We start from the raw sequence: 15506 nt of genomic DNA, 5'->3' as shown, positions 1-15506 counted from the left end.
CGGCTGAGCAAGGGTCATTTGGGGCAATTTATCCCAGTTTCCCTCTCACCCCATTATTTTTCACACAGTCCCAGTGGGGATGGGTTTAAGGACGTCACCTCACTCCGCACCCAGCCTTGAAATGTCTCAGTTAAATCAATAAACACAGAGCCTGCAGGCATCCCGGAACGAGGGGATCTTGACAGGTTTATGGTCTTGGGGGAGGGGGGAGGGGGATATTTCATTTATTTATTTATTTATTAGAAAAATACACATGCAAATAATATATTTTTCACTGCTGAACTTTGTTTTTTTTTTACATCAGAAAAAAAAAATAAACGCAGCGGGACTGAGGGGAGACCCGAGTGGAGCCGCGCCCCCACCTCTCCTCTCCATCAGACGCAAAGTGCAAACCCTGGGGCAGCGACTCGCCCTACAAACACCCTTCTGGGGAGCCCTGCCCAGGTCCTGGGGCTGGGGATGGCCAGCAAGCCTGGGAAAGCAGTGTTGGGACTGATCCTGCCTTAGACCCAGCACGGAGCAGAGCCCAGCCCCATAATTACGGGTGCCGGAGCTCCAGACTCCCAGCAGAGAAAATCAAGCCGCAGCCCCCTCGCTGCAGCCCGGGTGAGAGCAAGGAAATGCCACTGGAGGCACAGGGCTACGGGGAAAAACCCTGCTCCTGCAGGACACATCACAGGGAAACCTGCGCCAACAGCCCCTTGAAACCCATTCCCATGGGACCCCCCCAGTTTGAGGACAGTTTTGGGGGGCGACCCCAAGCGCCGGACCCCCGGAGCGAAGCGGCGCTGTCGCCGCGTCCCCAGCCTGCCTGCAGCGGCCATGCCAAGGAGGCGCTGGGCAGAACCTGATGGGCTGCATACCAGGCAGCTGCAGTCACCGGAGCAGGGCAGGAGACGTGTTTGGACGGGGCTATTTGGGGTGCGGCGGTCCCAAGGGCTATTCCGGGTGTGATCGGGAAAGGAAGGGGCCGGGGGAGCAGCGGGCAGTGAGGCGCAGCCGATGCGGGGCTGTTGGCTCAGCCCTTGGGGAAACGCCACAAGCCCTCGGCTACCCCATGTTGGAGGTCACAGCAGGGTGTGGGGTGAAGGGAAAAGCAAACGCAGCGAATGTGTGCTGAAAAACCCTACAGGGAACCCCCCAGCTGCTGCTTGCATCCTCCCAAACAGCCCGACACCGAGCACCGCTGCCCCCTTGCCTTGCGCTCCCGCCCGAGGCCATGGCTGGTGTCCTGCGGATGGAGGCTGACGGTGTGGCACAAATGCTGTTTCCTCTCCACGCACAAAGCCATACAGGGATTGCAGGGCGGTTTTCCCCAGGAAAAGTTTCCCCACGTCTCCTATGGAGCCTTACACAGCGAGGGAAGTCACCAGTGCCACCCCACTGCACAACGCAGCACGACCTGCTGCCCACCCGGAGCAGACCCTCCTGCCGTGCCCCGCACCCCAAATCCCTGGACAACAGCCCCTCAAGTGCCCAAACTTCCCCCATTTCCTTTAACAGTCCCTGAAACCAAGTGCTGCCAACCTGGTGCCTCGCGGCGGGGGGATGCAGGAGGCTCACAGCCTCGTTTCCTCCGGATTTTCCACCATCCACACCAGTCTCGTGAAGGCATCGAGCAGCAAATGCATTCAGCAGCCCCACACCCCACAGCGTTTTGCTCCAGATGCCGCTGTTACGAGCACTGAAGCCCCCAAGCAGCGTTTTGCAGGGGGCTGAGGACGCAGCAACACAGCCCCCCAAAGCCCCCAGGTACAGCGGGGCTGCAGCAGTTGCTCTCTTTTTCATCTTGCTTTCTCTCGTGGTTTTTTTTTTTTTTTTTTTTTTTTTAGGTTTTGTTTGACTGTTTCTCTGCTTGTTCACTTGTTTTTACCCGACAAAACTCACTTCTGGGTCCGCCTGCTCTGAAAACAGACGCGGGAGGCTCCGGCGAGGGACGGGGGCTGTTTGGCTCCTACTTCTACGGGCTGCCCACGGCACAGCTCTAAGGTTTGGCGGATGGTCATGCAGGTTGGGGGCAGCTCTGTGTGTGCGTGCGCGACCCTCGAGCAGCCCGGCTTCGTTCGGGGCACGTTTCTCTCCCCAACTGCTCCAGCCACCGTCTCACTGCCGCTGTGCCGTGCCGGCCGGGCGGCTACTCGGTGGCCATCTGCTCGATGTGGTCGCTGAGCAGCTTGTATTGCTCTGGGGAGGAGAGGGAAAGCGGTGCTGGGATGGTGCTGAAGCATCCCAGCGAGGCTGAAGGGTGTCCCCCCAAACCCACCCCTACCTTCGTCCAAGTTGCCGATCGTCGCCTGCTTCTTGAGGAAGTCGCTGCAGAGCTTCTTGTTGAGGCCGAACGCCAGCATGTTGTGAATGAAGGTGCTGAGGAAGGGCAGAGATGCTCGGCGAGGGCAGGGCCAGGCTGCCCTTCCTCCCTCCCCCACCTTCCTCTTCCTCCCCGGGTGCCAGGTGCCAGATGATGCTCGGGTGCGGGACCCCCCCAGGCAGCACACTGGGGTGCTGCGATGCTCAGATTTACAATGTAAGGGGTAGGAACAGGTCCCAGGAAGGAGCACTGAGGATGCTCTGCCCATTTCCCCACCACACGGGACGTCCCTGGCGGGGGACAGTGTCCCACCACCCTCGGCAAGGACCCACGGCAACGCAGGACGAGCAGTCCCCGAGCCCCGCTCACCCCAGCTGCCCGAAGGTGATGTTCTCGTTGAAGCGCAGGCTGTCGTCCCGCTCCTCCTGCGTCATGTGGCACCACTTCTCCCTGCAAGGCACGAGCCCGTTTGGCACCACCGACCCCCCCGGACCCCCCCTGCATCCCCCTCCCCAGGCCACCAGGGACAGGGGGACACCACCGGTCCCTCTGGCTGCTGGAGCACGCCCCGTGCTGTATGGGCTCAGGTGCGCACACCTCCACCCAACCTGTTAATTTGGGGCAAAATGAGAGACACCCTGGGACAGCCAGGAAATATCACGGCCTCTCCAGCACCGAGCTCACATCGCACCCTTGGTGCCTTCATTTTGGGAAGGGAGGGTGAGCAGGGGGCTTGCAGCTCTTGGGGACGCCATCCCAGCGGGGCTCTGCTGGAGCATCCCCACCTACAGCACCTCTCCCCCCAATGCCGTGGGGTTTCCAGCTCCCAGAGCCCTCAGCAAGCTGCTCCCCAAACAAACCCACCCCTCTCCAGCGGTGCAGGAGGGTTCTCATACCCCTCATACCCCTCCCCATCCCATCCCCGTTCAGCGGCTGAAGCCAGGTCCCCAAATCGCAGCACCGCCCTCGAGGATGCCCCAGCTCTGCTGCACCCCCTGGCAAATGCACCCGGAGCATCATCTCCTTAAAGAAAAGTTTGTTTTTTTTTAAGGAAGGTGTCCCGCTGGTGGGGCTCTGGGAAGAAAGTCATGCTGAGCAGGGCAGCAGTGGCACCGCGGCGGTGCTCAGGCGGTGCCGGGCACAGCTCAGTGCATGCACGCTGGGGAAAGCCCAGCTCCAGGGTGAAGCCAGCCCCCTTCCGAGAAGTCAGGTGAGGTCACAGCCAGGGAAAAGAGGAAAGGCAAGGAGAAAGAGGAACAGGCAGAAGAAATATATACATATGTGGAGGAGGAGGAGGAGGAGGAGAAGAGCAGGAGTGGACCGAGCAGGAGCACACGCCGAGCGGGACCGAGGTGCTGCCAGGTGGGAATGGCCCCGGGGAGAGGGATAGGTCAGACCGAGTGAAATTTTGTTGCTGAGACTGGAAAAGGATGAGAGCTTCACCGGGCTGAGCCCAGAGGGGAGCCTGCCACCAAAGCCAGCCCAGCCCCGGCCTCAGAAAGCTGCTGAGCAGAGCCTTTGGTCACAGGGGCTGAGCCGTGTATTGGGACGGCTCTGGAAGCATATATGAGATGTTTTAAAGGACTTTTTTTAAAGTAATTTCTCCAAGATAAAGCTAACAATAGCAAATAAAGAATAAAAAATAAAATCCAGCTCTGGAGGCTGAAAAGAAAGCAGAAGAATCAAATGAAGGGGCTTTGAGATCTGGCAGCGGAACTTCACAGCTCTCACTGGCCCAGTTACAGAAGAAGCAGGTCTGTAACTTTTTTTCCTGCCTTTTTATGGTTGTTTTTTTTTTTTTTTTTTTTTTCTGTGCTGGCCCGGGGAAGCCTCTCAGTCCCCTTGGGGGCTGCCCCCTCCCAGCTCCTGGCCAGGAGACCCTCGGGATGTGCCCTGGGCTCGCACCCAGCGGGGCTGGCACGGCTCAGCCTCGCTCACCCCCAGCAGCACCGCGTCACCCCACACTTCATCCAAGCAAAATCGGAGTTATCCGGCTCCTGGTGCACGCCTTAGGCACGTGGGCAATTCCCTGCCCTCACCCTCCTGGTGCTGCCATGGCTCGGAGCCGTTTGCTTTGGGATCAGATGCTCCAGACACCCCGATCCCAGCACCCATGGACCGGTTCTGAGTTTTGCAGCCGGGAGGATGCGCTTGTGATAGCAACGTGCGGCCTCCATTTGTAGTTTTCTTTTTGTATGGGGATGGCAGCATAATCGTGCATTAAAAAGAGACCAGATCTTCCCACTCAAATGCTCTTCCTACCCCAGGAGCAGGACACGGAGGCAGCACCACCTCCGCTCCCCAGAGCAGCAGCTCCGATGGAGGCACTGCACAAAGCAGCAGCGAGCAGCAAGGGCAGCAGAGGGGGATGATTTCCCCACACAGGGGGATGATTTTCCCCACTTCATGCCCCAAACCTGCCCGGGACACAGCTCCCTTCCCATGGCAGCTCCCTGGGTCCCCAGCAGCTCAGCACCCCCTTGCCACCGTGACCGGCTGCGGCAGCACAGCTCGAATCGGGCTGGGTTTCTTTTTAAAATGCAGCATTAAGGAGAGAGCAATCAGGCTGGGGGGGTTTGGGGTGAAGGCAAAACGAGGAAGAAATGCGGGTGGGCACGCACCTCTTCTCCTCTTCCTCCCCAACGTCCCCTCTGGAGCGGCAGCAGAAACGGGGCCGACAAAAGTCGCGTGTTACAGATCATGCAAGAGAGATGGACGGGGGGAAAAGGGGAGAAGAACAGACGAAGAGAGGTCGTTAGAGGCAGAGGGAGGGAAAAGAGAGAGAAAAAGAGGAGTTTAGTGCTGTCGCCTTCCCCCCGTCCCCTGCCCTCCCTCCCGAGGGGAGAAAACTCCTCCTGCAGGGGAGGACACGGCCACGAAGCCACCGCCGAGCGCCCTGAGGTCCCTTGCCGTGGCCGAACACCAGACCTGGCATTGCGAACCCAGCCTGCAGGATGCCAGCCCCCTGGGGGCTCAACCCCCAGCCCCGCTCCTGCCGGTGGCGCGCGTCCTCGCGAGACATTTGCTGCCGCTAATTTGGGGCTTTAATCGGAGCAAATGCGGTTACGGCTGCATCGCTGCTCGACAGCTTCTTTTTTTTCTGGTCGGCTTGGAGAAGGAAAGCAATAAAAGGAGAGAGAGGAGACGGAGCCGGCCGAGCGTCCCGAGGGGTTCTCATGGTCGGGGCTGGGGGCAGGACGCAGGAGGGCTGGCTGCTCCGTGATCTGCCTTCACTGCTCGGAAAGGGGCTGCCAAAACGCTGGGTGCTCGACGCCTGCCCCCTGCACAGCCACCAGCACTTCCACGGCCCCCCCGGGGACACTGGGGACCAGGGCGTCCCCTCCCCTGGCACAGGATCTGCTGGCAGACCAAGCCACAGCAGGCTGAACCACCCTGGCTGGGCTATCTGCGCACACCTCTAGGGCTTCCTCTGGGGAAAAAGGATGCAAAACGAGCAGGAAAACCTCCCCGTTCCCCATCCTTAGGAGGTTTTGGGGGGGCTGGGTCCTACCTGGTGGTGGGGGAGCGCTTCCTGCGCTCGCAGTGCACGGCGTCGAAGAAGGCGGCGTTCCAGAAGCGCAGGTTGTGCCTGCAGGGGGGGACGAGGCATCAGTGGGGGCCACCCCCATCTCCCCCCCCCCCCCCCATTCCAGGGGCTGGGAGATGATGAAATGAGTCTGGCGAATTTGGCCCATTTTGGGGGAAACTCGTGCTGTTTTACAAGCCATCGGGTGCAGGAGGGAAGTTTTGCTGCTGCAAAAGGTGGGAGCTGTGCTGCCCCGTCTCCCACCCGCGCTGCCACCCCGTGCATCGTGCGGGCAAGCGGGCAAACCCAGGCATGAGCCAGCTGGCCCCAGCTTTACCAGATGGGCTGCTGCTTGAGGTGCATGTACAGGTAGATCTTCTCCCCTTTCTTCTCCTCCTCCGGGCTCTGCACGGAAACTGTGGGGACACGCAGTCACACCCCGAGGCCTGGGTGATGCCCCCCTTCCCACCACACAAAAAAAACTCGTGTGTCCCCCCCTCGGTGTCCGATGGCGAGGTTTGTGAGCCAAGCACTCAGCCCTTGGCCGCGCTTTGGGGGCAGGTGTTAGCTCTGGTACAGGGCACGGCTGTCCCAGGGGGATGCTCGAGGGACAGGACCGCCCGTTTGGTGGCACACAGCACCAGAAGCAAGCTCAGAGGTGCCCAAACCTCCACAACCTGGTGCCACAAGGCGCCACCAGACACCCCTGCGGGACGGGAGCTGTTGTTGCTCCAAACCCACGAGCTGAGACGGCCCCTTTGGAGCGCTCCTCTAGGACAGGCAGCTCCGTCCTCCCTGCTGCCTCTCCCCACCCCACAGCTTCCGACCCTCGCTCCTTCCCCGGGGGTGCCGTTACCATTCAGCAGCTCCGGCTCCACTCACCCGTCTTCTTCAGCCTCTCCTTCGGCCTGTCCTCCCCCTCGCTGCGGCACAGAAACCAGCGTCAGCCCCCGAGAAGAGGAGCCAGAGGAGCAGAGCCCCAGACCCTTGGCAGGGGAAGCACCCCAGTTTGGAAGCCCCCCGGTTTGGAAGCCCCCCTGCACCCCTGCCACCATCCCTGGGGCCAGAAAAGGGAGATTGTGGTGTCCGTCCCAGCTGGACCCCACACCCAGGCAATGCAGGAGACCCCAAAAGCAGTGGCACCACCTCCAGGACCCACGTACCTCCGTCCCCACGAGGACACAGGACTCCCAGGCCTCAAGGTGCCCAGTGACCAACATACAAATCAACGGGACCAGGCCACAAACCATCTCCCCATGGCCACTACAACCCCACGTTGGGTGTCCCTACACCCCACGGGCGCACACCTCGGCCCCCTGCCCACCCTCGGGGTACCCACTCGCTCTTCCTGGCCGCGGGACCCTTCAGCTTGGTCTCCAGGCCCCCGAAGAAGCCCTTGACGTTCTCCGTCCTGGCCGAGGTGTTCTTCAGCAGCCTCTCCGCGATGTCCTTCTTCTCGGCCAGCCAGCTGTTGGCCGACCTCAGGTACGAGTCGATGCTGCCCGTGGGCTTCTCCTTGGCCTCCAGGGGCAGCGCGGGGGTCTTCCCTGGGGGCAACGCCACCGGGGCTCAGCCTCCACGTCCCCAGGCTTGGGGAGCACCTGGAGACCCCCAACCCCCCCAGATGAATACCCTCGGCGAGAAGCAATGAGAACCCAGCCCAGCGAGGTCTGCACGGCTCTGGGGCCACGGGGGCTCTTTTCTGATCGGGATCAGAGCCAGCCAGGGGGAACCAAACTGCGGAGCCCACCCGCCACCCTTCCCACGCAGACAGCAGGCCTGGCACCCACACCCAAAGCACTTGGCCACCTGCACAAGCAGCACCCATGGGCGCGGGTGCCCCTTACCGATGTAGAAGTAGGTGAAGCACATGGTCATGAGGTTCTTGGCGGGGCTGAAGTCATCCATCTGGTGGCACCTGAAACGGAGCGGGGATTTGAGGATGATGCCCAGCGATGGCACCCAAAGCAGCCTCGTGCTTGCTGGCTCTGATCTCGGGGGTGGGGGGGGAGCACAATGAAGCCAAACCCCCCGTGACTTACTCAAAGAGCACGAGGGCGAAAGACTGCATGAGGCGGTAGAAGGTCTGCTCCGACACGCACTTGGAGTTGCAGCGCTGCAGGCACAAGCAGGGTTGGGTTTGGCACGGGCAGCTTCAGCCCCCCCGAGCCCCTGCCGCAGGGAGGTGGGCAGAAAGCCTCCCCCTTACCTGGGCGCTCACGTATCTCGCGAACCATTCCCTGCCCTTCCCGTTCTCGCCGCTGCACAGCTCCCCAAACCTGGCCTTCTCCTCCTGGTCCAGATCCTCCCTGAAACAGAAAAAGGGGGAAATAAAAGCCATTAAAGCTGAGGGTGTGCCTGGCATCCCCTGCACGGCAGATGATGGCTCAGCTCCCACCCAGCACCCCTCTAAGCAGCATCCTGACACAAGCGGATGGCGCGGGGCGCATCCATTTTGCCATCCTCCCGATCATGCTGCTCTTTTCTTCCTCCCTGGCAGGAGGCAAGCCAAAATGGGGAGGGAGAAGGGAAAACCGACGACAGCCAGAGCAGAAACTGAGCCGCAGAGACAGCTGCTCAGCCCCCGAGCAAAGCCAAGCACCACTGCTGCTCGTCACGCTCGGTTTGCTCCATCCCTCCCGACACGCCGAGCCGCGGCGAGGGGACCCGGGGGCTTTTTCCCCTCTCCCTCACCCCCCGGAGAAGATTTTCTCCACGTAATGCCGCATGAAGTCCCGGCGCTCGGCCATCGCCTCGTCCCTGGCCGACTCGGTGCTCTGGCTGGAGGAGAAGGACTCAGCGGAGGACGAGCGGCGGCGGCCGCCCCAGCGCGTGGGCGAGCCACCCGTGTCGTTGTCGCTGTCCGCAGACTCGGTGGCATCGCTCTCCTCCCCGGCCGCGTCCCCCACGTGCCCGTTGCCGCTGGGGACATCCGGAGGGGTCGGCTCCGAGGGGGCACGGGCGGGCGTTTCGGTGTCGAAGTCGATGAGGTTCCCTACGGGCACATCCAGGGGGGCGTCCATGGCTATCACGGGGGGGACGTGGTGCACGGGGGATCGGATGGGTGCTCGTCCTCTTGGCCCTCACCGGGGTGTCGAGGCCATTGCTGATGGGGACAGGTTACCGCAGGGCATCTGAAAGACAGGGGAAGGACAGGAGTGAGGGGATGACCCCAGGGAACCACCACCATGCAGCAGGGAGAGGAGACCCCAAGTCCCCAGGGTGCCCATCAGCAGCTGCAAGGGACAGGACAGGGGCACCCCAGGTGGACAGAGGGGGCTGCTCCCCATCCCATATAAATAAGCAAGCCCACATGGTGCTCACGTGCTCTCTGCACCCTTCAAGAGCGTTTTTCGTCCTTTAGCCCAGAAGAGACAATGTGAGCCTGAGCTCTGTATGTCACTTCTGGGATGTGACATCTCCCTGCTTGATGGGTGAAAGTGGGCCGGCACAAGCCAGCAGCCAGCAAACACGCTCATCATCACCCCCGGAGCCTCATCCCTGGAGAAATATCCCCCTCTTCACAGCCCCTTTGGGTCGAGGAGATGCTGGGCACAGCCTCTGCTACCGGCCCCTGGGGCCAGGAGAACCCAAATCCCTGCTCTCCAGCCCTCCCTGACATTGGCACCGGTGTCATCCATGCACCAGGACCCAGGAAGAGCTGCAAGGACACTGCTGCAGCCAGTAAACCACCGGGAGCATCGTCCTTCCAGGGCAGCAGAGCATCTGGGAGGCTGCGGTGCAGCAGGCACTGCCAAAAAAGCCCAGCTGGCCGCTTGCCTGCTTCATCCATCCTCCCCCAGCCCGGCCTCCCAGGGCATCCGCAAAGTCCTTTCTGCACAGATGGAGCCGAGACCTCCTCGAGAGGTTGTCCAGAGCCTTCTTCTGGGGCTCAGAGGTGCCGAGTCACAGCGCTGGCAGCCACCAGCTCGTCCCCAACCTCTCCATGCTGTGCCGCGGCTGGGAGCACACCAGGATGGACACCACGGTGCTGTGTGCGCCTCCTTCCATCACTGCACCTTGCTCTTCCCCCCAGGCACCACCCAGGCCGTGCCGGTGCCCAGGAGAGGCAGAGGGATGTCCCCAAGCCCTGCCAGGTGTGTGCAGCAGGCGGGTGGCATCGCTGCCACCGCCCGGACCCTGCACCAGCTCCCAGGAGCTTGCTTTTCCTCTAAAACACCTTGACATTTTTTTTCTGCCATCCTGCACGTCCTCATCACGCACAGACCGTGACCCTCCAGCAGACAGAATTTGGGGTGCAGTCTGAGCAAGACTCACATTGGGTATCTGCAGCATTACAAGCTCGGCAGAAACCTGCCCAGGATGGGAGCTGCTCTCTGCTTGAGGACGTCCAAAAGGGTTTAACCATGCACTCAGCAGCCCGTGATTAAACACTGCCACCGAACGAAGGGCACAAAAGGTGCTTTAAGGTGCTGGGTGCCCATCCTGCTTCTCCCAGCCCCCCAGTACAGAGCCCAGAAGAGCTCCAGAAGCCAAAGGAGCCCAAAGGCAGCCCCGTACCCTCTGCGCAGCGCTGCCACTGCCCCGCACAACAGATCCGGGAGGAGAACGGCCGAAATAGGGACCAAATCCCCAGCTCCCACCACTGCCCGCACACAGCCTGGGGCCTCACCCTCCTAAAAAGCCACTGCTGCTTTGATTCTGGGAGCAGAAGGGTTAAAAAGGGGCCTTGGGGGCCGCTCGGGAGCATTGCTACCGCACAAGGAGCTTCAGCATCACCCAGCTCCTGCAGCCCCCGGGCTCTTTGCTCACCAAGCTCGACCAGGCAGACAAGGTAGACCGCAGCCTTCCTCCCAACAAGCATCTTCCAGCACATCTCTATTCCCCAGGGGCAGCTGGCACACGTTTAATCTGCATCTCCCCCGCCGGGCACAGCAGCCAGGGAACGTCGCAACCAAGAAAGAGTCGGCCGGAGGCACGCGCAGAAAGGCGGCTGCACGAGTTGTCCCTCCTTCATCTGAGAAATGTGTATCTGGGTGCCAGGAGCCATCCCAAGGCACTATCTGCTCAGCTAGATTTCTGGAGGAGAAGGAAAAGGAGGAGCTTTCCCGAGAGATCTGGGCTTGCCAGTGCGAGCAAATGTTGCAGCATTTAAGCAGGGGAGGTTAATGCGTGGCTCTGGCTGCAAGAGGCAGGGGAATTGGAACGGGAGGGAGGCAGCAGCAAAAGTCGTCAGTGCTGGAGCTGGAACAGGCTGCTGGCACTTTAACCGAGGCTTTAACAAACTCATCGCTGCACTAAACTTGTCCTGAATTTTAAAAAGCTTAAAAGCTCGTGACTTCTCACCCACGCCTCTCGAAAGCTTTGTGACATTTCGCACTGCACCGAGTCCCCGCTCCCCACCACACAGCCTGGTCCCAGCGCATCCTTCCTGGCCGGGACCACCCAACCTAGGTTTGCAGCCAAATTCCTTCACCCCCCGCAAAGCTTGATGAAATGACACACGAGGAGAGATAAAACCAACCCCAAATCCTCACCGAGCGATGCTCAGCTGTTACCCATTGGGGCAGATTTGTCAGGGCTGCCAGTGCTCACACCAGGGGAGCGATGCTCTCCCGTGGACAAGAGCCTGTGCTCCGAGTGGGAAACTTCCAGTTAAAGACTGTAATTAAAATGAAAAACCTCTGCCTGTCCTCTTGGAGCTACAGGGGTGCATATTCCTGCAGTCCTCTGCTCCCAAAAGCGCAGTGACCGGGCTCGGGAAGCCCCTGAGGACCTCCAGCCCACCTGCACCCCACACTGGGGATGCTGCCCGGGGAAGAAGAAAGACACAAGGAAATTTTTTGGCGGTGCTCAGCCCTGGCACTTTTCCACGCTGCAGCCCGTCGGGGACCCGCGCCGGTCCCACCTGCCCCCTGAAGCACATCCCAAACCCAGCTGGCAGCTGGAGAGGGGTGTCCAGGAGTGGGGTGTCCCGGAACCGGGTGTCCCAGCTGGGCTGTGCAAAGGCACCGTGGCCGAAAAGCTTCGCTCCTGCCAAGGAAAACTCCCAGCGCTGCAAGGGAACGTCCTGTTTCCTCGTGGGAACTGGTCAGTCCTGTTCAACCCCGCTCGCCCCCACCCCACAGCCCCAAGCGCACCGCAAGTGCCCTGCAAATGCCATAAATCTGGGGGTGTCGCACCCGCACCTCCTCCGAAAGTGTCCCGGGAATATTTCAACACGCAGACCTCCTCGCTTAAACAAACCTGGGAACGACAGGGGCCCAAACTCCCCCACCCCGAGCTCGGCTCCCCGCGCCGGCAGCAAGGACACGGGCTGTTTTTATCAGGGTTTAATCCTGCCGTGCCCTTGCTCAGCCCTGCTGTCCGGGCTCCAGCTCTTTGCCCAGCCCCTTCGCTGGGGTCCCTGTTGCGGGTCGCTCCCCAAAGCCTCCTCGCTCAGCCTGGGACCCCGAGCTGCCCCGGGGCCCAGCGAGGACCCCCCCAAATTCCCCGCTCCCCCCGCTGCCTCCGGGCACCAGGCGGCAGCTCCCCGGGGAGCTGATTCTTCGGAGGAGAATTAAATGTCTCTTGAGCAGCCCTGCCTTGCACATAAGGCAGTCTTTTGTGCCCAGCAGCGGCTTCTGCTCTCACTCATCACAGCGCAGCTTTCACCCCGTGAAAGGGGCACCCAGCGTGCCCCCTCCCCGCGCACACACCCCAGGGAGCCCCGAAACGGAGCCATCCACCCCACAACCCCCATTTATCATCCGCTCACCCGGCACAATCCCCCCCGCGAGCCCCAGGGAGCCGGGGTATATTTTAGCCAGGAGCCCTCCAAAAGGCATGGGAGGGTTCCCCCCCCCCCCCCCCCCCCCCCCCCACCTCGAGCACGCTCTGCCCCTATTCCCGAGGAGACGTCGGGTTTCTGGTGCGGGACGCGCGGCAGCACAGCCAAAGCCTTGCGCTGACGGAGCCGGGGGGGGGGGGTGGGGGGGTTGGTGCTGCCCCCCCGAGCACCCGAGCGATGGGCAGAGCTCGGAGCGAGGCCGCGAGAAACCCATCCATCACCTCCCAGCGTGCGATGGAGGAAGAGGATGGATTAAACCCCCACTGTGCCACCCAGCTGAGGCCTGTCTTTGCAGGGGGGGTCTCGGCACAGCTGCCCCCCCCCCCCCCCCCCATTGCTTTACCTGCGCCCAGGAGCAGCGTCGCATCGCCCGGGGTCAGCACCATCGGCGTGGCGGGCACGTTGGGCAGCGGGCACGACGCGGGGACGACGCGGGGGCCGAGTGGTCCCTCCCTGCGTGGCTCACGCACGCCTCGTCCCCGTCCCCGTCCCCATTCCACCCCCCCCACCCCCCCACCCCGGCCGCCCACGCAGGCACGCACACAGCGCGCAGCAGCTGCTGCGGCGCCGGCTGGGAGGAAGAGGAAGGAAGGAAGGAAGAGCCCATTGTGCAATTTCGCCACGGTTCACGGCTCCCCGAGAGCCGCCCCGGCCCCCTCCCCGTGCCTTGCGGTGGGCACCCCACAAACAGGAACCCCCCCCCCCCAACTGCTCCCCCCCCCCCCCCCCAGCCCATCCATGCGTGCGGCTATCCGAAATAATGAGCGTATAAATATAAATTCCTCCCCATCGAAGAGGGATTTCCCAACCCTTTCCATCACCTTCAGCTGTTTTTTAAGCCCCCCCGTCGCTCGAGCCCCTCCTGAGGACTGTGAGTTGCCTGTTTTGCTCCCCCAGAAGAAGCTGCTCCAGGGAAAAAAAATTAAAAATTGGAGTCAGGGGGAGAAAAGGAGGGGGGAGGAACCAGGGGAGAGCAGCTTGCGCGGCGAGGCTGGAGCCCCGTGGGGTTGGGGTCCCCCCCCGCCTGCCCCTGCCCACGCTCAGTGACCCAGCCCCGCTGCCCCCGACCCCTCCTGGCATCTGCCCCGGGCACCGTGCGAGGAAAAACCCCGGTGAGAGGTGGGGGACAGGGAACGGGCGACGTGGGACCCTTGGGAGGGGTGTCCCTGGTGGGGCGTTACGTGCCCGGGTGGCAATTTTGGGGTGCTCACAGCGGGGGGGGGGGGGGTTCTTCAATGCAAAGAGATGCGAACAACCCCGCGGGGGGGGGTGGGGGGGTGATCCCCCACACCCCTGAAACTTCTCAGCCCTCCCAGAGGGACCTTGTCACCTGCCTGAACAGACTTAAAGTGTCCCCTGCTTTGGGGGGGGCTCCGGCCCCCCAGCTCCTGCAGCACTGCCCACCCACAAGCAATGAGGGGCAGCTGGAAGCCCCCCCCCCCCCGTGCCAGCGGGGCATCCAGGCTCCTGCTTGTCCTCCCCGCTCCTCTATCACACCCACCCAACCCCAAAGCAGAGCCCCTGTTCCTATTCCTGCCCCAGAGCATCCCCCGTGGGCAGGAAAATAAGGATCAGCGCGCCCGTGGGCCGCGTGTCACGGCGGAAACCACGCGGCCGTGACAAAATCCCGAGCTCAGCAGAAAGCCGAGAGCATCACTAATTGGCGGTCCGCTGAGGGCGATGATTGTAATTAACTCTGCCTTCGGAAACTGCAAGCGGAATGTAAAAACACGTCCCGGCTCCCCAATTTTTATATAATGGGATGCCGGGGGTGGGTTGCCAGCCGGCCTCTCGCCGGTTCGGTTTTCACGTGGGTGCCTGGTGCCTAAAGCACAGCTTCAAGCCCCGCTGCTGCTGCTGCCGCCCTTGGCTTGACTTGCCCTTGACTCCCAGCCTCAGCACCCATGGGACACACCAGCCCCCAGCCCAGCACCCCCAGCACCGCTCTGCCCACGGGTTTAGGCGGCGGCGCGTCGCCTCACCCCCCGTTTCTTCGCAGAATAAGGCTCCGGAGGCGGCTGTGTCTGCCGCACACGACGAGTGCCCTGGTTTCCTTCCCCAGCAGATCACGGCACGGCAAGGCTCCGGCAGCAGGCAGGCGGTGTAAGAGCCCCGCTCGCATCACCCCAGGGCTCCCCGGCACCTGCAGGGGGGCAGAGAGGTGGAACCGGAGCGGGGCGAAGGGGAAGCACCTCTTTATTTCGTGGAAGGGACCGTTGGGCAATCTCTGCTGCCTGCCCTCGAGCAAATGGCACAAAACGCAGGGGAAGGCGGTGACAGCTCCGGAAAGGAGCCAAGGTTTCGGGGGCAGGAGGATGTGATGCAAAATCCTGCTGCAGGGAACAACGGGGATCGGAGCGAGCGCAGGGAGGAGCGCTGCGAGCCCCGGGCTGCGTGCTGGCCCCGACAGCATCTGTGCTGCCAGCGGGCTCCAGAAAAACCCCAAAAAGCCCTGCACGCAAACACCATGGAGCCAGGGCTGCCCCCAGGCTGTGAGCCGAGCCCCGTAGAAGAGGGGCAGCCCCTTGTACGTGGCCGTGCCTGTGTCCAGCTGCAGCCGAGCGCGCCAAAAGCACGTGGCGCGGGACAGCGCTGCGCGGCAAGAAATGAGCTTGCATGGAAAAGGACCCACAGCACTGCGCGGCCACCCGAGCCCCACTTTAAGCTCACCTCCCAAGACTTCATGGGCTAAGGGATTTGCTTCGGATTTGCAGGGCGAGGAGGCTGCCAGGTTTCTCTAACACACCCATGTCCTTTCCCTCGGCACCCTCCCAAGGCCACGCAGCACCTCGGTGGCTCCGTCCCCTCTGTCCCCAGCCCAGGAGCACCTCCAGGAGGTGCTGTCACTGCGGATCCCTGCGAACCCAGCACCACAAAACCCA

The 15506-nt window shown here is 62.1% G+C and overlaps 1 protein-coding gene across 4 annotated transcripts; it reads right to left on the bottom strand.

The window, feature by feature from the left end:
• Positions 1–265: 265 nt before the first annotated feature.
• Positions 266–14648, bottom strand: KIAA0513 (KIAA0513 ortholog). 4 transcript variants are annotated; one of them, XM_035566212.2, is made up of 13 exons: positions 12968–13153; positions 8529–8968; positions 8044–8143; positions 7877–7950; positions 7682–7752; positions 7174–7381; positions 6717–6757; positions 6172–6250; positions 5820–5897; positions 4930–4959; positions 2678–2758; positions 2270–2364; positions 266–2184 (listed from the first exon to the last, which is right to left on the bottom strand). In XM_035566212.2, the coding sequence occupies exons 2-13, from the start codon at positions 8855–8857 to the stop codon at positions 2135–2137; spliced, it is 1236 nt and encodes a 411-aa protein (XP_035422105.1). In that variant the 5' UTR covers positions 8858–8968; positions 12968–13153; the 3' UTR covers positions 266–2134. The 4 variants fall into 4 exon arrangements, with proteins under 4 accessions (XP_035422105.1, XP_050569253.1, XP_035422106.1 ...); XM_050713296.1 differs by lacking the exons at positions 4930–4959; positions 12968–13153 and adding an exon at positions 14607–14648; XM_035566213.1 differs by lacking the exon at positions 4930–4959 and having other exon boundaries at positions 12968–13197.
• Positions 14649–15506: the final 858 nt, after the last annotated feature.

Source organism: Cygnus atratus, chromosome 12 (genome assembly GCF_013377495.2).
Source record: "Cygnus atratus isolate AKBS03 ecotype Queensland, Australia chromosome 12, CAtr_DNAZoo_HiC_assembly, whole genome shotgun sequence".
Lineage (NCBI taxonomy): Eukaryota > Metazoa > Chordata > Aves > Anseriformes > Anatidae > Cygnus > Cygnus atratus.
Note: the sequence above shows the minus strand (reverse complement) of the source record. Positions and strands in the feature narration are given on the sequence as shown.